Source organism: Chrysochloris asiatica, unplaced genomic scaffold, assembly GCF_000296735.1.
Source record: "Chrysochloris asiatica unplaced genomic scaffold, ChrAsi1.0 scaffold00249, whole genome shotgun sequence".
Taxonomy (NCBI): Eukaryota; Metazoa; Chordata; class Mammalia; order Afrosoricida; family Chrysochloridae; genus Chrysochloris; species Chrysochloris asiatica.
In genome coordinates, this window is record NW_006408767.1 from 2,099,346 (window position 1) to 2,110,129 (window position 10,784).

General features: G+C 37.1%; 1 protein-coding gene across 1 annotated transcript in view; it reads left to right on the plus strand.

Annotated features, from left to right (window-relative positions):
- Window positions 1-10,784, plus strand: part of KMT2C (lysine (K)-specific methyltransferase 2C) — a 364,954-nt gene that overhangs the window by 241,564 nt on the left and 112,606 nt on the right. The window contains exons 23-24 of the mRNA XM_006873669.1: window positions 5,239-5,367; window positions 7,284-7,403. Coding sequence (XP_006873731.1) covers window positions 5,239-5,367; window positions 7,284-7,403 — 249 coding nt within the window. The remainder of the gene's footprint in view (window positions 1-5,238; window positions 5,368-7,283; window positions 7,404-10,784) is intronic.

A 10,784-nucleotide genomic window follows, 5' to 3' on the forward strand; every position in this document is an offset into this window, starting at 1 on the left:
ACACTTGGAGAAGAGGGTATGCACTGAGATTGGATGAGGGTGGGAGCTGGCCACACCCTCTGGTCTCCAGGGGAGTATAGGGAAAAAGAAGAAATCAGACCTTTCTCATCACCTGCACAGTTCTGCTCCGTTGAGGTCCTATGTCGGGGTCCAGCCTCAACAAGGAAGTGTGGGTGTCACGAAGAAGGGAGATCTGGCAGCGAAAGGGATAGAGAAAGAGAGAGACGAAATATACACAAAAAAGACAGACACACAGATATGATGCAAGCTGGCAGGTAGACAGATCTGCAAACATATTGATTGCCTAGCATTGCATGCAGAACTCACTCTACCTCAGTTTTTTATTCTCTTTTTTAGGGAGGGATTTGTTACAAAGGAAGAATATAATTCACAAAGGGAGGATGTGATTCTTTAGATTAGATAGGATACAGAACTGAAATGTGATTAATCATTCAAAACAGGACATAATGATTCACAGGAACATTTTCATGGTTTTCTTAACAATCTAACATTTTTATTTTTACGTAAAAAAGGTTTAATCAAGCTGTTATATATTAACTTTTAGGCTTAAATGATCTAGAGCAGCGTGCGGTTTCTTAAGGATACTTAACATAAAGCAATGTTCCTGAAAGGAGCCAAGCTGTCTCTGTACACTTTGCAAACTTTTGTTTGTGAGCAAGATCTCAGGCACCGGGCTTCATTTATCTATATCTAAAATGCTACATTGTTCTTAATTATCACATTCCTATATACTTTCAGGAGGAAGGAGAGCATCTGGGTTAAACTGATTATATTCAGAGGCGGTTTAATGGGGCTGCCACTATTATCCTCTAATCCAACATTCCCAGAATTTACCATTCCACTTTATTTACAAACCTTGGGTAGTTTTTCTTTAAAAACCTTTCCTCATATTCCCAATATACCTGTTCCTGGCCTTTCTGAATTATCTGAGGAAACTTTTTACTGCCTCGACTCTCAAAAGGGGTTTCAAACCCATTATTGTTCATGGATATCAAACATAACTGAATAATCAAATAGGAGCAGTTCTGACATTCATCCCAGGTGGCTATCGCTTGTTCCTCAGAAAGATTTGTTCCCAGGACTCAACGCACTGCCAACACAGTGGAGACATTAAGAGAGGTACATAAGAAACCATTTCTCAGAAGCTACAATTACTGGAGTTAGCAGCATAGAATGAACAATATCAGGACCAAAGAAAATTATACAGAGGTAGCCAACCAGTGAGTTCGCAAAAACCTATGAACCCGGGACGTCAGGAGGTCACTTCCTTTGGCCCTCCGGGTCCATGGATCGCTATCCTGAGGAGGGCCTCGGAATTGGATTTTCGTCCATGTCACAGGGCATCAAGTCAGGGTCTGCGTATGCTGTCCCCAGCACTGCTCTGCCAGGCCTCCCTCTGCTGCCAAAACTGCTCACAAGAGGGTAGAGTCACATCTGGCCCGTAGTTCCCTGTCTCCTCATCCCTGCTCAGCCTCTCCTCCTAGCAAACACCCCATTTACCTCTCTCACCTTTCTTTGGAAGTTCAGAGCACCAGAATTTTCATTTGTGTTTCATTTTGTCTGTCTTATCTTTGTTGTAAAGGGTTTGTCTGCCTACTTCGCCATCTGGCCAAGAGTCAAGAAACTTGGTTTTTAAGCAACTCGTTTAACTTCTCTGATAAGTAGTAATTCTCACTTGTAAAATATGTGTAGTAGAACCAATCTCTTAAGGTTGTTGTGCTGAAAATGTGAGAAAATTTCAAGTACTTAGCAGAGTGATTCTTCATTACAAAATATTAAATAACTGATGTAGTATCAATATTAAAACCAAAGCCAAACCCAGTACCACCTAGTCAATTCTGACTCATAGCAACCTTTTATAGGGTTTTTGAGATTATAAATCTTTACAGGAGCAAACCACTTCATCTTTCTCCTGAGGAGCTGCTGATGTGTTCGAACTGCCAACCGGGAGGTTAGCAGACCAGTGCCAAACTTAAAGTGCTACCAGGGTTAAATAAACCCTTAACAAATAACTGTATCTAGGGACTGCTAAAGGAGCTCTGGTAGTGTAGTGGTTATGAATTGGGCTGCAAACCTCAAGATTAGGAGTTTGAAACTACCAACTAACTGTTCTGCGGGAGGAAGATGAGACTTTCTGTTCCCGTAAAGATTTACAGCCTCGGAAACCCTGCACTAGGTCACTATGAATTGGAAACGACTCCACGGCACATAACCACCAACTACCACCACCAGGGACTGCTAACCATAAGGTTGATGGTTCCAATCTACCAGCCACTCCTCAATAACCCCATGCAGGATGGTTAAGAGTCAATACTGACTGGAAAGCTCACAATAAATTGCCTACTTATAATGAGGTTCCATTCTATGACACCATCCTAAGTCAGTTGTGATGTAAGTCAAATACCCTTTTTTTTTTTAATTGCATTTTATTCGTAGTATTTTTACTTATAAAATGAATCCTTATTTTTCTTTGTTATTAAGTGCCGTCAAGTCGGTTCCAACCCATAGTGACCCTGTATAGGATTTCCAAAGAGCGACTGGTAAGCTGTAACGACCCACCTTGTGGTTTAAACCAACTCTGCATCCAGTGCATTAATCCACAGTACCCACACCAGGGTGTTGAAAACAACAAAAAAACATTTATACATGTTAATTGTGTGCTGCTGAGTTGGTTCTGACTCATAGTAATCCTATATAAGGTTTTTGAGGCTATAAATCTGTCTAGGAACAGAAAGCCTTTATCTATTCCCATAAAGCTACTATCTATTCGAACTGCTGATGCTGTGGTTTTACAGCTCAGTGTATAAGGCACTGTGCTACTTAGGGCTATCCATTTTCATACTTGCATACATAAAAAAGAGCACATAAATCATGCAGATGTAGTCCAGTGATGAAAGAGATGGATAACCTATTCTGCATCATCTGTATTTTCCCTGGAAATAGGGATGGCATTTGTAATCAGAAAATTAGTGAGAACTGGTTATATGGTCCTTTTCTTTTTTCTTCATATGTTTTATGGTGACATCTCATTGCTTCCCGAATCTGCTTATTGCCTTTAGCAGAGGGTTTGGTGTTTGGGTCCATGTTTTCAAGCAACTAAAGCCCCTGATTCTGTTTAGAAAAAACACCAGCTAATCCTTTCACTGTAAAATTTTTTGCCAACTTCTTCCTCTTCCTCATTTCTTTCTTTTTCAAAATCCGTTTAAGGTGTTGATCTGTCAGTTCTTCTTTGTGACTTAGGAGCCTTTGTGTATTAACAATACCAAGTTCTGAATTCAGCATTCTTTCCAATGGGATGATTTTTCCACCAATCTTTTTCATCATATTATCCTAATAAATGCTTGGATCATGTTCACATAGCTCAGCTGTATTTTTTTCCATATCCCATGCACATGTTTTCCCCTAACTTTCTCACAGGAAGGTGTACTAATGATATAAACCAAAGTCAAACTAATAACCATCGAGTTGATTCCGACTCAAAACTGCCTATGTAGGGTTTACAAGACTGTAAATCTGTATAGGAGAAGACAGCCTCATCTTTTTCCCTTGAAGCTGATGGTGTGTTTTAACTGCTAACAGTGCAGTTCTCAACCCAATGCCTAAGAGCTTGATGCATTCAAGGAACTGTAAATCGTTTACTGGGATTGGAGTGAGATGAAACTGCAGAGTTTATAAGACATTATGATGCTGTAGAGTAAGTACTGGAGTGCTAACTGCAAGATCAGCAGTTCAAACTCACCAGTTGTTCTTCAGAAACCCTGGTTGCTGTGAGTGGGAACCAACTCCATGACACGTAACAACAACAGCTATAATGAGCCTTAACATATGAACTGTATTTTAAAGTCATAGGAAAGATACTAAGGGATTTTAAGCAGAAAGTGGATACATACTTGTAGAAAGATCATTTAGACAGCAATATAAAGGACTGATTGGAGAGGGAAATTAGGAGTAAACCATTTGGAAGACTGGATTTGATGGGGGTGGTAGGTGCCCATGGTTCTTCTCCTATTGATACCCTATGTACAACAGAATAGAGCAATGCCCAGTTCTGTGCCATCCTCACAACCGTCGTATGTTTGAGCCAATTGTTGCAGACACTGTGTCAGTCCATCTCATTGAGGATCTGTCTTCTTTTTTTGCTCACTCGCCACCAAGGATGTCTTTTTCCAGGGACTGGTCCCTTCTGATAACATGTTCAAAGTACATGAGATGAAGTCTTTCCTTCCTTGCTTCAAAAGAGTGTTTTGGCTGTACTCTTGCAAGATAGATTATTGATTCCTCTAGTAATCCCATGATAAAATTTTTGTTGTTGGCCAAAATTGTTTTATTTATGTCTGCCACTAAGCATTCTTTTGGAAAAGTGGTCCAGAAGTATGATAGTATTTTTGTTGTTAAGTGCCATCCAGTCAATTTCTACCCATAGTGACCCTGTGTAGGGTTTCCAAGGAGCTGGTGAGCTAGAACTGCCAACTTTGTGGTTCAAACTAACTTCACAATCCAGCAAGCACATTACTTTGAGAGGTATTCAGGAAGTAGAATATATAGTAGTCTCCATTATGGGAGAAGAGGAATTTGGAATTATAAAGGCTGTCCTCGGGTTGGTGGACTTTTGATGTGACACTGTAGGACCAACACTGGACTGTGAACCCAAAGTCAGTAGTTCAAACACACCTTGGAAACCCTGTGAGTCAGTGCCATCTCTTAGGAACTTTACAACCACCACCAACCAGGGGTCTGGCTTCTCCAGGTTAGGTTTAATTGTGGTTAATGGTGATAGTTACCACCTGGAAAATAAAAGCACGTTTATCTTAAATTAGGAATTCAATTTTGGATATAGAGTTTTTAGTAGGTTGCTGATAACCAATTACAGCTGTTCTTGAAATCAGAAGAGAATTCTAAGTGTGTTAGAGTCCTGGGCCTGAAGACATAATTTAAAACATAATTTAAAAATTTGTTAAGTGCAAATTGATTTATAATGATAATTTTAAGTTGTGTATGTGTGTTTTCCCCTTTTATGATTCTTTTGTTTCCTATTCTGAGAACACTGCATTAAGTAAGCAATAAATTTCTAAAAGCATTTAGAACTTTAAAAAATCTTTCTATACTTAATAAAAGATTAGAATAACTCTGCTACCACTCTGATTGTTTTTCTTACTATAAAAGGGTTGTTTATCTAGTATGTTTTTCAATTTTGTGTATACATTTACTTTTTTCCAGAAGGAGAACTTATGGATTGTGATGGAAAATCAGAATCTAGTCCTGAGCGGGAAGCTGCAGATGATGAAACTAAAGGAGTGGAAGGAGCAGAGGGTGTCAAAAAAAGAAAACGGAAACCATACAGACCAGGTATAGTGCCTGAGCTAAGTATTTCAGTAGAATTCAATTCAGTTAATTTAAGAAAAATATAACATTGAAACGTCAGTTAACCTTACATAATCAGCATTAAATGTAGCATTATTTTTTGAATGAAATCTTGGGCATATTATTTTAAAGAAGTAATTTGTTTGAATATACCTTATTAGCTGATCAATTTCTTAGGATGAGTGCATGAAAGTTTCACAATTAGTGTTTGATACCTTAACCTAGATGTTAACAAATGCAGTCTAGTCAGTTCCGACTCAGTAGTGACCTCGTATATCATTTCCGAGGAGCAGATGGTGTGTTTCAGCTGCCGACCTTGTAGTTTGCCGTCTAGTGCTGATCCACAGTGCCACTTTAGTTTTATATGAACTTGTGAAACCATTTGTGTATTTCCCTTTGTGTACTTTTACAATTCTCTTAATTTTCATTATAATATTTTTATGTTGTTAAAAATTAATTTAAGCGCTTATGTAGGGTAAGCACAGTAGAGTCCTTATGCCTAAAGAATTTATAATCCAGGTAATCCTTTGACTCTGCCTCAGGGGTAGAAAGAAAAACTGCCCTACTTGTCCCATCATGTTTGCCTTATTAAAAAATAAGTTATTGAAATGATCACAATATGGAAGTTGTAGGGGTTTTAAGGCAGTTTTTAGATTCCTGATCATATCTTTGGAAAACACTGAGTATGTTGCTTTATACAATTGTAATGAAGTGCCCATTAAGCCTGTTCCAATTCATAGCAACCTTGTGATTAGCAGTCCAGTGCTTATCCTTCAGTGCCATACCAGGACTGCATAGATAAGGAAAAGTGATGAAAATAAGTCAAGACAAAGGATTGTTAATGTCTTTAGATTGGTAAAAACAGACGCTTAGGAAATTAATGTATATTTCTTCATTTTCATTGAGCCATGTATTTCAGACAACTAATTTACTAATCATTGTGGCATTAAACTGAATCAGTGTAATCATTATTCGTCTGATTGCTTGAGTTTTATTAGTAAGGGTAATCTAAAAATAAAAAAAAATTAAAAGTTTAACTTCATTTGTGTTCTATATAAGCGTAAAAGGTTACTTTCCCTGGTAGTGAACCACATTTGTAAAATTAGCTTCATTGAAACCATTTTATGTCATCAATTTCATTTCTTCCTAATATGATCTCATAAATGCTTTTTTACGAGACCATGAAATTATAAAATCATTCTAAGAACTTATATTTGGTACTTTTCCCTCTATATTGAAGGCATCTACCCTCTAATTGAGGGGTCCATTGGATCATGAAGTATTTTGTTAAACAATTGAAAAATGACCAAAATTTTTTAGTGTTAACTATGTATAAGGCACTAGTCTAAGTACTTTACATATGTTAATCCATTTAATCCTCATAACATATTATGAGGAGTTACTATATACATTACCCCCCTTTTACCAATGAGAGAACCATAGAACCTCTATGTGTCTCAGGTCTTGATACTATAGAAGAAATAAACACTGTCTCCTGAAGTCATATTAATCAAAGAATGTTTGGGTCATCTAGTTAAGTTTGTAAGTATCTTCTTGTATTTCTTTCTCAGCTAATGCCCAAATATTGTGAGTGATGCTGTGTGATTGATGAATATTTGTCACATGAACATAATTTGCTGTATATTTAGTTGTCATTGATATTCTAGAATAAGAAATGTGTGCTGTTGTTCTACATCCTGATGAAATTTAATCCCTGTTTAGTTAGTAATAACAATGGCTTTGACTTTATTTGCTTCTTTCCAACCTATTATATTTTGAATAAAAAAGTGATACTGATTTAAATTAGCCCAAATTAAATTTTTGTATGCTGCTTCACTATATTATGAAAATATAGGGAGCTACTAGTCATTTACAAGTTTACCCAATTTCTCTTCTGATAGGTATTGGTGGATTTATGGTACGGCAAAGAAGTCGAACTGGGCAAGGGAAAACCAAAAGATCTGTGATCAGAAAAGATTCTTCAGGCTCTGTTTCTGAGCAGTTACCTAGTAGAGATGATGGTATGATACTGATTTTGTTTGACTTACAATCTTTGTCACGCTATCTCTGTTTGGAAAACGTTGGTCTGTAGTGCGACAATCAGTCTTGTTGCTTTTTAATGAAAGCTTGAGGTCCATTTCTATAGTATAGAAGTTAGGTTTGATAAAGAAATGGTTTGAATTCAATAGATTATATACTCATTTGAAATTTCTTTTAAGTTTCTTTAATTAAATGTAAACATTTTAGGAACAGACACACTATTTTCATAAAGTCCTTTCTGGTTCTGTCACAAAACAACTTTCTTTTCCTGTTTTAGTTACTTTGCATAAAATTTGAAATTTTTTGATGTGTTGTTGAAAGTGACAGAATGCTACAACAATGTTAAACAAAATTGTATAATGCTTTAAAAATGCATTTCCCAATTAACATAGTTCCTAACAGCTTAAAAGAAAGCTAAATCTTTCACCAGAACCATAGCTTTCTATCTGTTAAAAGTATATTATTGTTTTTCAGCCAATTTGAAAATTAATTCTAATGAATTTATAATCTGTATGTTTCATATATTTTGAAATGTAACATAGTGTATATCATAGTATATGAAGAGACCCGAGACGTTTTCAGCATGTGCTGTAAGCAGTTGTTCTATTACTAAGGATGAAGAAGCTCTCAATTCTAGTAAATGAATATAAATAAAAAATTTATGCACATTTTAAAAAGAAAACACTAATGGTTTTCAAGAAGTTTCTTATGTTTAACAATATGGTTATAATAAGCCCTAATTAAAAATTTTAATGTGTTTAGTTAAACTGGTTTTCAATCTCTATTCTGTCCTCTAATGACTTGTTTAGCTCATCTTTTAATTTAGTTTTACCCTTCATTAGTGTCTCATCCAAACTCATTCATTAAATTTTTAACTTCATATATAATCTTTTTCTTTTTTTTTATATTTTCCTTACTTAAAATTTCAGTCTTTTATTCAAAGATCTAATTGATACATGTAGAATATGAAGTAATTGAAGCATATGTGCATCTGATTCTACATTTTGTATTTGCTGGCTCTGTCTCCTAGTGCCTGATTACATTGTATTTTGGGATATATTGTAAAAATGAAAGTGTTTGACCTTCCCTAACTTCAGTAAGCAGGGAAGAGTCACCATCAAAAGCTGATAACTATGAGGTGGAGGTCAGATATGCCTCCTTTCTTCAAAGTTTTTGCCAGTTCTCACCCCAACAGTCCCTTCCATGGCATACTCTTATTTCTCTGCTCGATTCAGTGATTCATTTTAATAGTCACATAGAACTTACAGACAATACTTATGATTATGGGATTTATTTGGGAAATACCAGGTTACAATTCAGGATGAGGATAGACTTAGAATGCAGTTTGAGTCGGGACAGTCTCTTCTCAGCTGTACCTGTGGGCAGACCTCTACCTTGCTCAGGCAAGTATTATAAAGCTCTTTAGCTCCATCAATACATTCCTGACTTAAGGTGCTGGGTTTTCTTCCTCTGTGTACCGGGAAGCTTAACCGTACCATCTCACACCAGATATCCTGGTTCTGCTGCCACTGTATCTCTGCCTTTGCTTCTCACTATTTTTCACTGAATTAAGCTCCTGGGTCTGGAGTTCTGTTGTGGTTCTGTAAGATAAGTACTGGAATAGTAGCCAGACGGTCAGCAGTTCAGACCCACCAGCTGATCCCTGGAACCCCTATATTAGGTTGCAATGAGTTGGAACTGACTCGAGGGCACTTAACAACAACAGAATCTCCTTGGTGTAGGAGGGTCTCTGCACATGGGGCCCAAGTCCAAAGAACTTGCTCTGCCACTGTCTTTTCTTCTTGGTGGTACTGGTCCCCTTTTCGGCCTTTGGGATAACTCAGTTTAAGCCTAGTGGGGTGACAAAACTGACAAGTCCACTTCATAGGTTTCCATGTACCTTATTTGCATGGTCCTACCTGCACAAAATATCATGCTCCTTATTTACATTCTTAGCAAGCTGTCCAATACCTTATTTGCTTTTTTTTTTTTTTTTTTTTTTTTTTAAGTACTATTTTGTCAGTTTTGCCTCATAGGGACCCTATATATAGGGTTTTCAAAGAGCAGTTTGTGGGTTTAAACTACTGACCTTGTGGTTTACAATCCAGTGCTGATGATCCTATAGTGCCACCCAAGCATTTGGTAGGAGTTACAAGACAGTGGTTAAAAATCACACAGCAAATTTATGTATTTAATTTATATTTTAGCCACAAGCTAAATGTTCTGTTTAGGACACTTTTTGTTAAAATTTTTTGAGGATTGCATTGAAAAATGAGTTCTTTAGAGAATATTTTCATTTATTATTCCCAGGAATCTAAGGTTCTACCAGCTCCGTACTGCCTAGATTCTTGAAGTTTTCATTCTGCAGAAATGATCCGAATTCAGGATTCTTACCCACATTTGAGCTATGTTGATTTTTTTAATTCCTGGGATTGATTTTCGTTTTTACCTTTTTACCCAGCACCAATTTTGTAACATAACAGTTTCCTTTGTTGGTGATGGTGGCTGGTGCTAGGATGTATGGGAGATGTGATGTGTGATGTCATGTATGGTTGGGACATAATTCTTTTCTTTTTTTAATTTAAGGTTTTTATTGTGGATTGAGTGAAAGTTTACAGGGCACATCATCAGTTTTACATTCAACAACTCATATAGTTTGTTTCATTACATTGATTATAATCCCCTCCATATACCATGAGTTAAAAGTATTTCTCTCTATCCACTTTAGCTTTTTTAAAAAACACACAAACAAAAAAACCCACTCAGGCATATATAATAATTTACATCTCGAAAGGACACATTCTGCAAGCCTGCTGCTGGCCACCAGCTCTTAGTCCTTCTCTTCTTAGTCCATGAATAGAGAGTCTTCAGCCACTCCCCCTCTCCATGCCCCCATCTCTGCCTCCATCTCTGGCACTGCTGCTTCTCTGGATAAGGTCCCGCATTCTGCTTGTGCATTCCTCTCTTCATGGTCGTAGGGTCCTCTGTTTCTGGACTGTAAGATTAACCACTCCACTTTTTTTGTTACAAAACTTCTACCTTTACAATTATGACAGTCGTCATTAGTCATGATAACATTTATTCACTTTTGAATCTTACGAATCTTATCCCCATCTCCTTTCACCAGACCCAACTAGACAAGATGATAGCTATTCAGTGGGGACTCTTTCTTTCCCCCCCACACTCTTAAATTAAGCTCCCTCTTGAAACCTTGTAAGCCAGTCACTTCATGCCTTTATTGCCCCTCATTTTAGATAGCCAATGTCTAAGTTGCCCGTCCCTATCTACCCTGTGCACAGAGCAGATAGCATTGATACTTGATTTGAAGACTCTTTCCCTCTCTGTTGGTATTTAGAGTAACT